Source organism: Scomber scombrus, chromosome 19 (genome assembly GCF_963691925.1).
Source record: "Scomber scombrus chromosome 19, fScoSco1.1, whole genome shotgun sequence".
NCBI classification, from domain to species: domain Eukaryota; kingdom Metazoa; phylum Chordata; class Actinopteri; order Scombriformes; family Scombridae; genus Scomber; species Scomber scombrus.
In genome coordinates, this window is record NC_084988.1 from 2,448,048 (window position 1) to 2,466,124 (window position 18,077).

Below are 18,077 nucleotides of genomic sequence, written 5' to 3' on the forward strand. Positions count from 1 at the left end.
CCCCACTCCCTTCCTTCCTTCCTTCTTTCTCCCTTCCTCCCTCCTTTCCATCCTTCTTCCACCCTTCCTTCCTTGACTCGAGGACAACAGGAGGGTTAAAAGCTCAACTAAACTCTTGAAGTTTCAGAAAAGCGATTTAAGGGAAACTTACAGATGTGGGCTGTTTCGAGACAAAGATTTGTAAAATAAATTGGGTAATTTCAAAGTCTTAAACATTTAAGAAATACAAAGAAAAGCTTTTAGAGGAGGAGAATAAGTATTCTAACACAGGAAAACATCAGATCCACACTGTCCTTTCTCATCCTGTGTTGTAGCTTTTGTTTTAGTGAAGTGTCATTTATATAATCTCAGTGTTTTCTGTCACTATCAGTGTGACAGAAAAGAAGGAAGGAAGGTAGGAGGGAGGGAGGAAAGAAGGAAAGAGGGAGGGAGACAGAAAGGAAAAGAGGAAGGGAAGAAGGAAGGAAAGGAGGGAGGAAGGAAGGAGGGAAGGAAGGAAGGACAGGAAGGAGGAAAGAAGGCAGGAAAGAAAAGAAGGAAGGGAGGAAGGACAGATGAAGAAGGAAGGAAGGAAGGTAGGAGGGAGAAAGGAAAAGAGGAAGGGAGGAAGGAAGGAAGGAAAGAAGGTAGGAGGGAGGGAGGAAAGAAGGAAAGAGGGAGGGAGGGAGAAAGGAAAGAGGAAAGAGGAAAGAAGGAAAGGAAGAAGGTAGGGGGAGAAAAGAAAGAGAGGAGGAAGGGAGGAAGGAAAGGAAGGAAGGAATGAGGGAAGGAAAGAAGGAGGGAGGGAGGAAGGAAGGATTATATAATCAGTGTCTGCTGCCACTATCAGTGTGAATCAAAGTAAACATCTGCAGAGATCCTCGTCAGATCTATAAAGATGTAATAAATCTGTGATATTTGGTGCATTTGGTGTTATTTTATACGTTGCTGCACACACTTTATCCCTCCGCCTGCGTCAGTAAGTGATTTCCTGGTTTCCCAAAAATCTTTTTAACATCTCCCAGAGAAGAGACTTCACTGCCAGATGTAAGCAGGGAGTAATGCCACAGAGAGTTTTCTGTCACTGTGGCTGAACTCCACTACAATAGATTTCTCCTTTTATGTCTGCTGGTGCACAAAAAAAAAAAAGGTGTCCAAAACCTCATGTTAGATCTTTACAATGGGAAGCAATCTGTACTGGAAATACAGTATCCGAGTTTTATGTAGTGGTGTCCACAAGAAAAATGAAATATAGAACAAGAATTGAAAGATACAGGAAGTTCAGGTGGACTTTTCTATTTAACCCCTTACATACTGTTCAGGTCAAATAAGGCCAATTTTAAACACCACAAATGTCTTATACCTTGAAATATGATGACTTTTCCGAAAGTGGCCCAAAATGCACAAAAATTCAAATATTTTAAAATGTTACACTATTGACATGGCTTTTTATTAAATCAATAATAAGATAGTAATTAAAAAAACAACAGTTCCATAAAGTTCATGCATTTCAATCATTATTGCTATGTTATATTTCCATGTCTTAGGTGAAATAGGACATGATGTTGTGTGATAGCAGCTGTTTTTTCTCCAAATATAAGTGGAGTAAAACCTAAAAAATACACTCTCTCTGCTCTATGAGACATTAATCAAGTTTTAATCACACATGTATTGATCAGTCAGATCGACTATTGATGCTTTCTAAACACATCTGTGGTTTAGACACTTTTTATAAGGGGAACATACTGAGACGGTGTAGAATATGAACAGTATGTAAGGGTTAGATAAAATCAACAAATTGAGAGCCAGAAAGCCAATAAGTTTAAGAAAAGTGTGTGGCAAGCAAACTAAAACATTACAGTGTGTTTAACTTTGTAATGAGTAATTTAAAGGACTTCTGGGGGAAGGAGTATCATAAATCTGTTTTGGAAAGTATAAGTCAATGCTGATGAAGTAAGACACCCAAGTAGAGGATAACTAAACCAGACCTAACATAGAGAAGATACCAACTTTTGCAGCAGCATGTTAGTTCACCACTTACTGTAGATAAAAAAGAGCAGCTATACAAGTCATTTTTCCTGCCTGAATGCATTAAAAAAACCTCCTAAATGTGCACTTATTGACCAGATCCATGGCAATATAATGGCGGTAATGTGCCAAGAAATGCAGCAATGTGCCAACAAAGGCTGGAATGAAGAAGATTGCGCAATTTACTGATGTTGTGTGAGGAAAGAAAATGACTTCGATGAGTTTTGTTTGTTAGGAAACTCCACAGAGAACCTTTAAGTTTGATGTGAGAGCACTATAGAGGGGAAAGTTGTGGATATTTCAAACTTGGGTCAACTTTTATCAGCCTAAGCAAAAGTCTACAGTGACCTATTGAATATTAGCATGTATCACATGACAGTATATAACATTAGCTTTTTTATACGGCAAACATTTAGCAGGTAATGTTTTAGCATGTTAGCATTATGAGGCTGAGTTCGGAGGTAATCTGTCGACATTTTAAGCGTTGGACATGGGAATTTTTAAAGAAATTCTGATTCATCGTCTGGGGAATTAAAATGATCTTTCCTGTTTTAAGTATAGGTGTAACATTTGGTTGGCGGATATAAACAACTGATATCTTTTCTAACATACACACAAACACCCTTCAGATAAATATATTTGCACCCTTCGCCTATTATATACCACGAAACAATAAAAGTCCATCAGAGTCAGCCTTGTTTAAACTGTAAGTGAATCAAGTGTTGCATAGCTCTGCGCTGTGTTTCATATAAGTGACACATCAGTTAAGAGTAGAAGAGATATGAAGCATACTGGCCTTGTGCTGCTCTACACAGGCAGACAGGTAGCCACCATCGAAGTCCTCTAATAAAGCAAGTCCTGCATCAGTCAAACAGGGGCCAAATGGCCTAAGACTGCTGCTGAGGGGGCCCCTGAGCAAGGCACTTACCCCTGACTAATCCAGGAGATCTGCTCAGCGGCCGACAGCAGAGAGAACATGAAAGTCCCAACGGTGACTGGATGTGAATGTGAGGCAGGTTTAAAAAAAAAGAAAAAAAGAAAAAAGGGGAAAAAAAACGGGCTGTTTGCAAGGATGATATTCTCATTTGAATAAAGTTACAAAACAAATGTCTAATTTGCACAACAGAAGCCATTAAAAGCCGATGTCCTTTCCAAAAAGTGTTCCTACACAATAGCCGATTAGCATATTGTGACAGAAATTTCATCAATCTCTTCGAACTCGTCTTCAACAGGTGTGATTTTACGCCAATTAGCATCACAAAGACACTAATCATCATCATTTTCCAGTCTGCTGACAGCACAGTGGGAAGCAAACAATGAACAAGTCAGCATGTCTAACATCATGATCGGCTTCAATAAACATGGAAAATACAGGAGGAGGTTTAAATTTTCAGTGCAATGAGTAGTTTGGGGGAGAAGATTTGAGAGCCAGAAAACTGTAAACATCAACATATGTTTTTTTTTTTAACCTACAGCAGAGAAGTCCAAACTCTTCCTTAAAGAACCATAATGTGGCTGCAGGTTTTCATTGCAACCAATCAGGAGAACACAAGGCTCGACTCATTTAATCAGCTGATCTCAGTCTTCAGGCAGCTGATTGGTCGAATTGCGTGCTCTTGATTGGTTGGGAGCAGGGTTATGCAACTAGCAGTGAAAACGTGATTTAGTTAACTGAAAGAAAAAACTACAAGAGCAATGCAAAACTAACTTAAACTAAACTGAACTGCAGATAAAATCAGCTTTTTTACATAATTTTTACAATGTCCTGTTTGAGATAACGGGCTGCTTCCAGTAGGTGGCAGCATAGCGGATGCCGGCTACCAAACAACGCACAAGAAGAAGATGCTTGACGTGCAATTTCCAATTTTTCTAGAAATGGCTAAGTTCCAGGAAGATACCTAAATACCTGAAAAACTAAAACTACTTAAACACTTCTTAAACTGACTAAAACTGAACTGAAATAAAAACAAACAAACTGAAAAACTAATGAAAATAAAAACTAATGAAAATTTAAAAACTATAATAACCCTAGTTGGGATAAAAACCTGCAGGCACTCGGCCCTTTACGGGATAATTTGAACATTCCTGATATAGACAGACGTCTCGCAGTGGACGACCACAAATCTGGCAACCGATGTCAAACAGTAAACGGCTCTACTGTCCTGTTAACGTAAAACCATTTAACTGAGATGAGGATTTAAAAATCTAGTTAGAGTTAATGACCAATCACCTGAAACCTTTAATTCACATGAGCCTGGTGGATTTCTTCTCTCACATCAGCCCGTTTCATACCACCTGTCCGTTTACTGCACACTTTACATAATGCAATAAAGCAATAAAGCAGAAATTACATGAATCATTAACTTTTAAAAACTATTTTGAGGCTTCCATGATGGCTACATACATCTGTGTTCTGCCTTATTATTCTTATTCTACCTTATTAACTATGATCACATGTGTGTGTGTGTGTGTGTGTGTGTGTGTGTGTGTGTGTGTGTGTGTGTGTGTGTGTGTGTGTGTGTGTGTGTGTGTGTGTGTGTGTGTGTGTGTGTGAGAGAGTCATGGGATCGTTGCTGCTGCACTGCAGGGCGAGGAGGGACAGTTTCTGAATCTCACAAGACCTAAAGCTTCGACTTCTGACAAAACCGACTGATCTACCGCCTGTGAAGAAAAAAGTCTCGCCGGGCCATCAGGGTTGTCATCAATAGGCGCCGCCACACGGTGCATGTGTATGCATGAGGAGAGTGTGTGTGTGTGTGTGTGTGTGTGTGTAAGTACGCACTCTGGAGCATAAAACTACTCCTTTTGCATGCAGATTTAGAAAACTGATATCATAAAAAGTAGAGTATTCCATTTTTTATTACTTGAGCTTTTTGCGGCAAAGCTGCTTTTCGTTAATGGAATTCAAAAGCGGGCTTCAGTGAGACGCTCACTGGTTAAGACGGCCGTGTGTGGTGCTGGGGCTGTGGGATTACATGTCACTGTGCTGAGTGGACTTTTATGTGAACTAAACTCCATGTTATTTCCCCAAAGCCTTCTTGTCATCCCAGCTTTAACCAAAGTGCATTCTGCCATCCCTGATTCATGCAGAGGAATGGAACAAAAAAAAACGTCCTTCATTCACCGACATGATAACAAAAACGTATAATATTCAGAATATTCTAGCGGCGTACCCGAGCAATGCATAGACACAAGGAGGATTCTAACAAAATAACTATTTAGGGTTTACCAGACATCAAACAGAGGCCAAGGATATTTCTGTAATCAAAAATAGAAATTATTATAAGAAGCAAAATCACTAACTAATATAAAAAAGAGTTTTTCCTCAAACCATAAAATTCCCTCCCTGCGTTAAGGGATGATGCTCCATCATATTTGGGAATCTGTGTTCTTAGAGGGCGACGTGAGAGCAGAATCAAACTTCTATATCATCTCACAGGCAAAGAAGAAGAAGAAAATATAACAAAACAACCTTCATCATTCTCGATATCTCTACTTATAAATAATCCATGCACAATCCCTTTGCCAGTAAACCCTTTTTTTGTTATTCAATGTTTATAGTGCTACCTGTATGCAAACCCTGAATGTCCACATAGTAAATTATCAATGAAAAATATTCATATGTACAGTGTAGCTCGATAAAACGTCAGTTCTCTTTAAATTCCATTTGCATGCAGTCAACTGCATAATATACAGGCAATACGTATGTTCAGTTGTTTCTTTGGCAGGCCAGAATCCAGCTGGACATGCATAGAGAAGTATGTACAATCACAAAAAAAATGAGATCCAAGTCGGTGAGGAGTGTGTATCCTCACATGACCTAGAGACAAAGTCAGTGTGCAAATGTTAAAGAAGCCAGTTTTTAATTTTATTTATTTATCTCGGACAAATAAGACCAGTGGTGTAATTGGATCGGACAGAGCTGATAATCGTGATCGTAGGAATATGTGCCATGTGATCACTGTTAATCCAGGATGCTCTCTACACCACTGGTTGAGCTCCCTTCAGAGCCCCTCATCCTTCTCTGAGTCTGGAGAAACAGGCCTGGAAACAGTAAAGATGTCCTGACGTTGAATTTTGGTTTTGGGGGTAACGGAGGCGGACGGCGCCCCGTTGGGCGGCCGCTTCTTCTCCGATAGCAGTTTAATAATCTCAGCTACCTGACTCTCCAGGGCGCCCAGACGGCCTCCCAGAGTCTGAATGTCCGCCCGGAGCTCCAGCCGGGTCTCGTGCAGCGCGGCCTGCAGGGCCTGCTCCGGGATGGGGCAGAAAGGGTGGGGAGACCCCGCTCCTCCTGGGAGAGGGCTGTGGAGGAGAGGGGTGACCGCCGCAGGAGTCCGCGCCTCCCCTGCCCGGTCGATCCGCAGCTCACTCTTAGTGATGCCGCTGTCGCACGAGTCTGTCTTACGCAGAGGGTTGTTGCTGGATATTCCGCCCTCCTCTACATCCCCACCCCCTCCTGCCTCCTGGCTTTTGCCCTCCTGAGAGAGCATCTCCACGGAAACCGCCTTGGTGACGTTGTTGTTCAGCCCCTCCTTCTTGGCCTCCACTGGAGCCATGTTGTTTTTCAGGCGCATCCAGCCGGTGGCTTTGATGGGGGGCTTACTCAGTGCGGGGCTCGTGCTGACTTTCAGCCTGACAGTCTGCTCACCTCCCCCTGCAGCAGAACTGGGCTGCAGCTCCATGATGTCACAGTTATTCTGCTTGACGGGGGGCTCGCCAGGGTGGCTGTACGCCAGCGAGCTCTGCATGGGCGTGACCTGAGACACGGTCAGCACGCTGCTGCTGGGCGGGGCTCCGTTCTGCATGGAGGAAGGAGGCCTCTGCAGGCTGAGCGGCAGAGAGTGCTGCAGGCTGGAGTGGCCCAGCTGCAGGCTGTGGGGGTGCAGGTGCTGCTGGTGGTGCTGCTCCACCTGCAGCTGGTTCTTCTCCAGGTCCAGCTGGGAGGTAGCGGCGGCTCCCTGGTTGCGGAGCTCCTTCTGCTGCTTGAACTTCTGGAAAAGCTTCCGGACTGGATGGTCCTGCGGGATGGTGAGCTGCACCTCGTTCTTCGCTCGCTGCCTCTCCTCCTCCTCCTTCTTCACCTCACTGATCTTGCGGAAAATGATCTAAATGAGAAACACAAAGAAAAGACCAACATACCACTTATCAGAACACTTATCATTTCATATGAATCCTATGAATAATAATTCCCTCTCTGGCGCTCCCTGTCATGTGTTGCACATTAATCACAGCAGATAAAAGGCTTCTTATACAACAATGAGAAAAGAAGAGGAGATTTATTATTATGATTATTATGGAAATCTGTCAGTCTGTCTTTGCGTTTTCCAGTGAATACATTCCCATCTCACATTCCCTCTGCAGTGCTCTCAGGTGCTGCAAGGAGTCACAGGTTTGAGAGGAACTGTGTTAAATTATCCATCAGTGCTCCTCCACCTCTCTCCCTGTATTTTTCACCTAAGTCTGGCGCCAGGCTCTCTCCTGGCTCCTCTTACACACTAATTACATTGGGAATGACAGAAATCCCTGCCAGGCAGGCAGCCAGCCATCCAACTGATGATTTAAGTGTTATTCTTGGTTAAAATGATAATGCCCCCAGTAGATGGCAAGCTGAGTCGATCTTCGAGTTAAAGATGGAAAAGAGGGAATTCGCCAACTTCACTGTCCAGCCATAATCTACCCAACCGACCACCTTTACCTCCTTTACCCTCCCTCCTCTCCACCCTTCCTGCTCATCCAATCACTGCTGCTGAAAGCTTCTTGAGTCAAACCATGCATACTAGTCTGCTTAGAGCACCATGAGAGGATATGAGCAGGGGGAGATGGAGATCCCCCGTCAATCACTGCAAATCTTCACAGCGACCTCGAGGCAAAAAACCTGGAAGATTACTTCTTTTAATTAAACTTACTGTGACAAGTACAGTTTGGTTTGATGGAAAGTGGATGAGACGTTATCACCGCTGGGTTTTTTTGTTTTTCCACTTGTCTCTTTCTAAGAACAATACGTCTTTGACAAGGCGGAGAAATCAAGACAAGAATCTGTCACAACTGAGCAGATGAAGCTGATGTGATGCGATCAAATGGGATGAACTTCCACTGACTACCGATCACTTCTAATTAATTACAGCAACTACACTTCCTTCCTGTTTCCTTGTCAAGAAATGACTTGTATTTATGTTGTTATATTAAGTGCATCCACTACAGAGAGTGAAAACACATCCTTGAATATCCGTTTATAGACAGTTGTTTTCCCTTTACTGGATTTAACCAAAAGCTGTCCGATAAAATCAATGCTTTCAAATGACAGATACAGTTTTTTTCACATAGCTCTCTCCTTTCTCAAATGTAATATTTTAATAAAGACGCTTGTTTCCACTGAAAAAAAAATTCAGTTGAAACAGTTGTGACAGCTTAAAGCTCTTAAAACCTTCTGTCAGTTGAGATTTTGGATCATTTTGAAGCATTAAAGTGACAAAAGAACTGAATTGGGATCTAAAAGTGAAGCACTGAAAGAAGTTGAAGAGGTAACTAAAGCACAAAAAGAGGTTTCTGAAGGAAGTGGAGGTGATGAAGTAATGAAACTGGACACAAAATGTCAACTGATGTGAGTATTGACAGCAATTCAAGTGACAGTTCAAGTGACGGCGTTGAAATGAGAGAGTTTGAAGTGTCAGTAGGAGTGAAATTGCTGAAAGAAAATGATGTGTTAGTTAAACTGACACAGCTGAGATGGACTGATGTCTGAGCTGAAGATGTGACAGGAGACGGCATGATATGTGATGTAAAACGGCTGAAAGGAGTTGATGTGTCAGGTGAACTGAAACTACTGAATGAGCTGATCCATTTGATGCGAAACTGCTGAAAGAAGTTATCGAAATGCTGAAAGGAGATGACGTGACGGTGGATATGAGACTGCAGAAAGGAGCTGATGTGTTGGATGAATGTAAAGCACAGAAAGTTATTGAAGTGAAAGGAGATGATGTGTCTGTTAAAGTACAGTGTTGAAAGTTGCAGAAGTATCATTTGAAGTAAAGGTGTGGAAAGATGTTGAAGTGTAAGTTGAAATCAAAGAGCTGAAAGGAGCTGATGTGTCATTTGACGTTAAACTGCAGAAAGGAACTGATGAATTTGATGAATGTAAAGCACACAAATTTGTTAAAGGGTCATTTGAATTAAAATTTGCTGAAAGGAGATGATGTGTCAGTTAAAATGCTGAAAGTTTGTTGAAGTGTCATTAGAAGTAAAGGTGTCGAAAGGAGTTGAAGTCAAAGTGCTGAAAGGAGATGATGTGTCAGTTATCAGCAATGGTTCTCAAAGTGGGGTCAAGGGACCCCCAGGGGTCCTCCAGGGGGTTCCAGGGGGTCCCCAGCAAAAAGGGAAATAATGTATTTTGACTATAATTCCATCCATACATAGCATTATGACATAATGTATGACTGCTTTGGTCATGGGTTTCATACACTGTCTGTAATAAAACATCGGAACGCTTAAATCTTATCATGTGGGAAACCGTGGTTTAATTTGTGTCAATTTAGGTGTCCTTGATGTGAAAAAGCTTGAGAAACACTGAGTTAAAGTACAGTGTTGAAAGTTGCGGAAGGAGTTGAAGTGTAAGCTGAAATCAAAGAGCTGAAAGGAGCTGATGTGTTGGATGTTTGTAAAGCACAGAAAGTTGTTGAAATGTCATTTGAATTTAAATTACTGAAAGGAAAAGATGTGTCTGTTAAAGTGCTGAAAGGAGTTGAAGTATCATTTGAAGTAAAGGTGTAGAAAGGAGTTGAAGTGTCAGTTGAAGTAAAGGTGTAGAAAGGAGTTTACGTGCAGGTTGAAATCGAAGAGCTGAAAGGTGCTGATGAGTCATTTGATGTTAAACTGCAGAATGAAACTGATGCGTTGATTAAATATATAAAGCACAGAAAGCTGTTGAAGTATCATTTGAAGTAAAGATGTAGAAAAGAATTGAAGTGACAAGTTGAAGTCAAAGAGCTGAAAGGTGCTGATGTGTTGAGTGAATGTAAAATGTAATTTGAAGTAGAAGTGCTAAAAGCTGACCCAGCATTTACTTACTAAATGTAAAATAATGTTTCTTTTATTTACATGTATATGGTTTAAATGCATCATCTATGCCTTTCTGTGTTATAATTCTACAATAAGTGTTTAAAGACGTTTAATAGGTTAATTAGATAATAGTAAGTAGTGTGTCTTGGCTTATTTGACCAACTTGTTGGCAGCATCCTGAGTTTAAGTCCAGATTCGTCACTTTCCTGTCAGTTAAATGAGCGCTCACCCTTCGCCTCCCCTCACAGGTTCATTCATCTAAAAATCCTATTTCGCCTGGACGGGTTTTTGGGACGGTTCTGTTCATTTTATTGGTAATAAGGGCAGAAACTGGCTGGTGGACAGCTCATTATCCTGCTCCAGCGTTAAGGTGACATTCACATGACCAAACCTGTGAAAAAAAAAGCTGACATTTTTGTGCGACCAAGCCAACTGCCCACACAGGGACCTTTTTTTGGGCAACTGTTCGATTCATTTTCCAAAATACAGTGACTCTGCGTGCTCTGGAAACGTTTCAGAGCTTAAATGCAACAGACTGTGACAGGATCTGCATCGGCCAAATCATCTTTTTTTCTTTTTTTTGAAACTGTGGAGAAAACGGCCTCCACTCAAGGAGGCTTGATTGTTCTGGAGCTTTTGATGTATCACATGTTCTTCATCAGATGTCATGAAACTTTCATTATTCTCAGCTTTTAGGATTTCTCATCTATATATTGGCTTAACCCTCCTGTTGTCCTCGAGTCAAGGAAGGAAGAAGGGAGGAAGGGAGGAAGGAAGGGAGGAAGAAGGAAGGAAAGGAGGAAGAAGGAAGGAAAGGAAGAAGAGAGGAAGGAAGAAGGAAGGAAAGGAGGGAAGGAAGGGAAGGAGGAAAGGAAAGAAGGAAGGGAGGAAGGAAAAGAAGGAAGGAAGGAAGGTAGGAGGGAGGGAAGAAAGAAGGAAGGAGGGAGGGAGAAAGGAAAAGAGGAAGGGAGGAAGGAAGGAAAAAAGGAAAGAAGGAAGGGAGGAAGGTAGGGGGAGGAAAGAAAGAGAGAAGGAGGGAGGGAGTGAAGAAGGAAAAAAGGAAGGGAGGAAAGAAGGCAGGAAGGAAGGAAGGAAAGAGAGGAAGGAGGGAAGGAAGGAAAGAAAGAGAGAAGGAGGGAGGGAGGAAGGACAGATGGAAGGAAGGAAGGAAGGGAGGAAAGAAGGAACAGTCAAAACAGACGGGGTCAATTTGACCCGGGAGGACGACTCTGCGTGCTCTGGAAACGTTTCAGAGCTTAAATGCAACAGACTGTGACAGGATCTGCATCGGCCAAATCCTCTTCTTTTTTTTTTAGAAACTGTGGAGAAAACGGCCTCCACTCAAGGTCTTTGATTGTTCTGGAGCTTTTGATGTATCACATGTTCTTCATCAGATGTCATGAAACTTTCATTATTCTCAGGTCTTTTAGGATTCCTCATATATATTGGCTTAAAGTTGAGCTTCACAGTTTGTTCTTGACCTTTGACGAAGCAATCTCCATTTATTGAAGATTGTAAAGGCCAGCAGTGAGTCAAGCTAAAAAACAAGAGTTGATGTCGTCATAGGAACTTACATTTGAAAGCTTCACCATCAGACCACAACTTCTACTTAACTGAATGAACCAGCATGCGAACCACAACAATCTGTTTTTCTGTACATGTTTGTGCTCCATTTTGTTTTTAATATGTTCTTTGCCCATTCTCAGCAGTCGTTGCTGACTAACTGATCATATATGAAGCAGCAAGTTTATCCTCTGCGTCCGTCACTAACAGGCAGGCAGCTCAGGTCCTCTGAAATGAGGCCAACGCGGAAGTAACTTAAAACTGCATTCTATCAAAAGGCCACCAGGGGGCGACTGTTTTGGTGTCAAAAGGACTTCCGTCTCTATACAAGTCAATGGAGAATTCACCAACTTCTCACTTGATTTTTAACCTCAGTAAACGTTTTCAAAATGTGTTTATGGTCTCAATCGCTAGTTTAAAGCCTTCTTCAATGCAGTATGATGTTCATTTGTGACATTTTGGCCTCCCTGATTTTATATGTGACGATAAAGCAGGGTATGCATTAGGGCGTGGCTACGTCGTGATTGACAGGTTGATTGTTTCACAGGTTCAGGAGGGCGCCTCATGCTCCTCCTGATGCCCATATAAGTAGAATCCCTGTTTTTATTTTTCCCGGCATGCACCGGAAATTTTCAAGATGGTGCTTGGTCCATTTCTTATTTACAGTCTATGGTCACTAACCAGAGCTTCCCTCACAAAGCACTCCTTTCATCAAAAAGCCCGACTTTCGACATCAAGCAATCAAGCCAATCTCCACCAGGGTTTGTGTCCTGGTGCAGGAACTCTGGATAAGATCACGCTACATAATCAGTACAAAGCTACGCTGCAGCTTTTCTCAAGTGGAAAAAAAAAAAAACTTTTTATGATGCATTAGACACACTGTAATTTACCCAGATCCATTACTATAAAGACTTTGGCTGCCGGTCAGAGGTTTTTAAAGACTCTAAAGAAAATCGTTTAGCATCTCAGTAACGGCTGGCAGCGCGATGCGTCTTACACGGCCGGGTTGAGTGGCCTGACTCATTTCTCACATTCAGCCTAATTTCTGCTGACCTAATTATTCCATCCTTCTGCCTCTTCGACAGCCAGCGCTTACATATGGAGCCTCGTTCACAAACTGAAGTGGCCGTTCACCCGTGACTCATGCACTGAAGAAGCATTGAGAAAAAAAAATGCTGCTGAATGGCTCGTTCTTGTCTAAAAAAAAAAGAGAAGTCGCAAGAGAAAACAAGATAGATTAATAGCTGCTCAGGAGCCACTCATCTGAACAGCTGTCATATTAACACAGGAAAGAGAAACCAGGCGCTCGTCTTTTATCTGTATCATTACTGCAAAGAAAATAAAGGAGGGTAATGAGAGATCTGCGATGCTGTATTATAAAGCTTTGTTAATGACAGACTGGTTTTGCATTCAGAGGTATAATTGGAAGTTTGATATGACATTATGGCCGAAGTGATAAATCAGATTATGTCATATAATCAATTGTATGACTTTTAATTATGTAAAAGCTCTTTAGCATAAATTAGGTTATTGAATACTTACAGTAAAAGTGGAGGCCTTCAACAGAATTCATGTTCTTCTAAATGTTTATTCATCTCTAGAAGTGAAATTACTTTTTCTTTTTTTTCAGGCTTTCTTAAAGCTGGTTAACATCTGGTCACCACTAATCTAGTTAATAAAAAAACTGAATATTAAATTGCAAATTCTGTGCTACTATATTCTTTGTATTCAGCTGCTGAAGGTTGATCTCATCACACTGTTTGTCTTTTAGGTGGTGATTTCGTTCTGATGCTGTTTTATTTCTTGGGGAAAAAAAGGACATGCCAATTCTTAATCTCTACCTTCAAAGCTCTGATTGGTTTGGCTGTTTTTTCAAAGACATACTATTTGAATTGCTTAAGATAATCAGAAATATGGGCAATATAGATAGATACCAGGTTAAGCAAATCCAAATCACAAGTTGACATAAAAATCTGCACATCGAAAGTAAATCCTTCAGGTTTTCTTCAATAGTCCAGCTCAAAGTCTTTCAATGCATCAATTTAATAAGTAAAACACAAATTCTGTCTGATGCTGCCTTTCTTTTTATTGTTCTGGTATTTTACGAGGTCAAAACTTGAGATTTAAATGTTTTGGATTTCAAGTCATGTCTTCAAAGAGTAACTTAACATCCATCAAGACTGAAAGGTGTGTTTCATTGCACCTGTAACCATGGTGATATCATGGAGTGCAGGTCAACCAGGTGAAAAGTTACAGTTATAACACTGGAGGACGCTACAATAAAAAATAATTAATATATTTGATTCTAATAAAATATATCATTAAAGTTGCACTTGTTTTTTTATCTGGTTCAATAAGCTTTGTTCAAACAGGACTAATATACTGTATGACATCTTAATTGGTGCTAAATCAAATCACATTTTACATTTAAATTTAGACTTGAGCAGCTTTAACAACACACATGATAAGTCCAGTCCTGTAAAGTGTGTAAAGCTGTGCTGTAGATAAGAGACACCAAAAACACAACCAACAAAAACCTCAAATCGCAGACACAAACACATTTTCATTTTTAGTGGAAACAGCAGTTATGTAAGAGATGTTTCCTGCCTGTTTAAACACACACCTGCGTCCTCCCAGGTTTGTTTATGAAATACACAGCAAAGCACATGTGCCTCTTCAAAAAAAGCTATCAGACAGATGTGTGGGCAAGTCCGACAAAGTCACAAGTGTAAACCAGGCGAGGAGTTCCGGTCCTCTGAAATTATGCCAACGTGGAAGTAACTTAAAACTGCATTCTATCAAAAGGCCACCAGGGGGCGACTGTTTTGGTGTCAAAAGGACTTCCATCTCTATACAAGTCAATGGAGAATTCACCAACTTCTCACTTGATTTCTAACCTCAGTAAACGTTTTCAAAATGTGTTTATGGTCTCAATCGCTAGTTTAAAGCCTTCTTCAATGCAGTATGATGTTCATTTGGGACATTTTGGCCTCCCTGATTTTATATTTGACGATAAAGCAGGGTATGCATTAGGGCGTGGCTACGTCGTGATTGACAGGTTGATTGGTTCACAGGTTCAGGAGGGCGCCTCTTGCCCCTCCTGATGCCCATATAAGTTGAATCCGTGGTTTTATTTCTCCCAGCATGCACCTGAAATGTTCAAGATGGCGCTGCTCAGATCCGATACTATTGGCCTCCGAGCAGCAGTCCACAAACCAATGGGTGACGTCACGGATGTTACATCCATTTCTTAAATACAGTCTATGGTGTAAACCAAATAACAACAAACAATCAACAAATAAATTAATTAACTGTTTCTGCACATTAAAATTCTGAATATTTATAATTGTTGACGTTAATGGCGACAGGGTTATTTGCCTGCTGGGTACCAGTATAGCACATCACCTTCCCACAAGTCCCCAGTTTGTTTACTTGTACACTGTGTGACGATCATCTATCGAGCGTCTTGGTGTTTTCTCCTGAGAGCTCAGCATGCAGATCTGTGAATGCAAATGCTAATGAAAGGAGAAAATAGAAAGCGTAGCCTGGAGGAGATCAGCTACGCCCCAACAGGAGGTCCATCAGAGGTAACATCATCACAGAAAAACCTCACATAGAGATTAAAACACACGTCAATTCAAATAACAATAAGGCGTTTTTTTTTGACTGGTGTCTTAACTCTATGTTAGCTTTTATTACGCTGTCTTGTAACATTTTCTTTCAGGCGTTCAGATCTAAATTCAGCTGATTTTGCAGCTCAGTTTCTTGAGGTGTGAAACAAATCCTTCAAAAGTTTATATCTCATTCACTGAATAATCAATGTGAATCAAGTCGAGGTGGAAAAGAATCCTTGAAAAGAAGACTAGGAGTTAAAGTAAGACCTTCAGCTATGTATATCTGCTCCTCTCGTCCTCAAAGTGTCAAACAGAATACTAATACTTGTATCTACTTTTTAAAAAAAATAACACTAGCTGCTTTCTTTGCAGGAGTAAAGACAAGAAAATGAAGCTTAGTGAAAGTTCAGACAGGAAGACCACCTTTTTGTACGCTCACGTCATTGTTTTATTTCTCATTCTTTAGTCATCCTGATCCTTCTAACAGCTCATACTGATATCTGTCAAAGCTCATATTTTCCTTGCTGTTATTTCTGGAGCATCAATTGACACATCAGCTGTTCACATCACCTGGTCAAGTCTAACCAATAGCACGGTGACACACCTTCATTGTCAGCCTATCATATTGCAGCTGTCTTTTTTTAAATGTTCTCCCTCTCTGCTCAGGTGCTCTCTTGATGCTGTTTCATGCAACCCACCACCTCCCCATCACCACCCAGTCTTCAGATTCCTCAAAGCAACACTTCAACTTCATCAGCCCGATCAGTTTCAGCCTTAAGATGACTTGTTGTGATTTGGCCCGAGATTGATTGATCGAAGTCATCAGCCACCACCACCAGTGTCTGGACTCCATGGGGGGGATTTATCATGCTGATGCTCAGGACTTAAGTCGTTCGATTCAAAAAATTCTCCCTGCAGAGTCCAAGCGCCAAAGACTATGACAATACCTAATCATTAATATCATCTGCATAATAAACATTATTTTACTTCATCTCTGGTCTCTCCTGATTGAACTACATTTCTCTGATAGGATCATGAAACCATAACCATTCATTGATAAATACACAACATCCAATACCAGTTCAATACATATTCCACTTATCTTTACTATCTTGAACTATCCTGGAATAAAAGTTGATTCTACCTTTTATATATGAATTTCAAATGAACGTGTATGCGACTGCAGAGTCCTATTATTTAGGCATAGATCCTTTTTAACCTATTAATCACTGAAAATACCCATGCTGATGAGCCTACAGGTTACCATAGTTACCAAATGATATATGTAACTTTTACAGATCAATTATAAAACAGATTTTATGAGCAGCAGATGGATTTATTGGTAGTTTTATCTTTTTGAAATAAGGCTAAAATCACATATCTGCTATCATAACACCCTGCGACTGGTTCCTTTTGTTTTCACACCATCAGAGTCTGCCTGACAGCGGGCCGAGACCCACCTCTTCAAAGCAGTCTCGGTTCAGTTGTTTCAGGTCAACAAAAGATCCAAAAAAGACTGAACTGAGAACCAGAGCTGCAACACAAACTGAACTAATGAGAAGATGAAGGAAACAGGTGATCAGACAGGGGAGCGAGCAAGGAGCTGGTTGGCTGGAGAAGATACGGGGAGAAAGGGAAGAGCTGACGAGGTGGATACAAGGGCAGGTGTGGAGCACAGGAAGAGGAACACAGAGCAAACAGAAACCCAAAAACTCCCAGAAAGTATATATAACCAAGTACAAACTAAAAATAAGTGCACAACAGGCACACTACAAAATAAACTTCAGCATATAGTACAGTAATAGTATAGTAAAGTAGTACACTGTACACTATGTACTTAATTGTGTAGTGCACAAATTTCGACAAGTCAAAAAATTACTGGAAATGACGATTAGCTAATTAGCAAGCTGGTGTTAGCATTCACATTAGCATTTGTGGTACTGAATCATTACAGACTGCTAAATTAACCCAATAAACCTACTGATGGCTTATATGTGACAACAGTATAGTGGTGCTTAGTGCAAAAAACACATGTATAATTTACATTTGTATAATGAAGCGATGTTCACCGTAGTTACAACGTCCTCGGCCGCTACTTCCTGTTTGAAAAGTGGTCCCTCCCCTTCTGCTACGGAGCCAAGATGGCGACCGTCGAGAGCGGGAAGTGTCCATAGTTACACACTCAACTTTCTGACTGTTTTGAGATCACAGACCTATCTGCAATTATCCCATCATCATTTCAAATGTTGTGTTGTGTCTTATATCACTTCTGTAGTTATTGTCGCAAATCAAACACAGCTATTGTGCACTTACCAGAAAAAGACAATTATCTAGTTAGTAAGCTAGTGTTAGCATTCATGTTATTGTTTGTGGTACCAAATCATTACAGTCTGCTAAATTAACCAAGAAACCAACTTGCTTATATGTGACAATAGTAGAGCCTTCCTGTTTGAAAAGTGGTCCCTCCCCTTCTGCTACAGAGCCAAGATGGCGACCGTTGAGGGCGAGAAGTGTCCATAGTTCTATACTCAACATTTTGACTGTTTTGAGTGAAACCATCCAGGTACTTATAGTAGTGCTGCATGTTTCCATACTTCTCAGTGTGAACGCACTTATGACTTCAAAATGTTAAGTGTAAGTACAGAGTGCCAGTGTTTGATAGTTCAACGGAGCACTCTGGTCCAATGAGAGTCAATGTAGAAAGCGATAGTTTCGTCAAGTTTCCTTTAAAGATAAAACCCAAATTATATAAACTAGCAAATCCAAAAAAAAATGAGTGCATGACACTATGGCTTCGGGTCTCAGGTCTGATTTAAGAGGATTTGTTGAATGTTA

The 18,077-nt window shown here is 40.9% G+C and overlaps 1 protein-coding gene across 1 annotated transcript in view; it reads right to left on the reverse strand.

The window, feature by feature from the left end:
• Positions 1–6,011: 6,011 nt before the first annotated feature.
• The window catches only part of kcnh5b (potassium voltage-gated channel, subfamily H (eag-related), member 5b), a 199,083-nt gene continuing 187,017 nt past the window's right edge, over positions 6,012–18,077 (reverse strand). Inside the window, 1 exon segment of the mRNA XM_062440543.1 lies at positions 6,012–7,115. Coding sequence (XP_062296527.1) covers positions 6,012–7,115 — 1,104 coding nt within the window.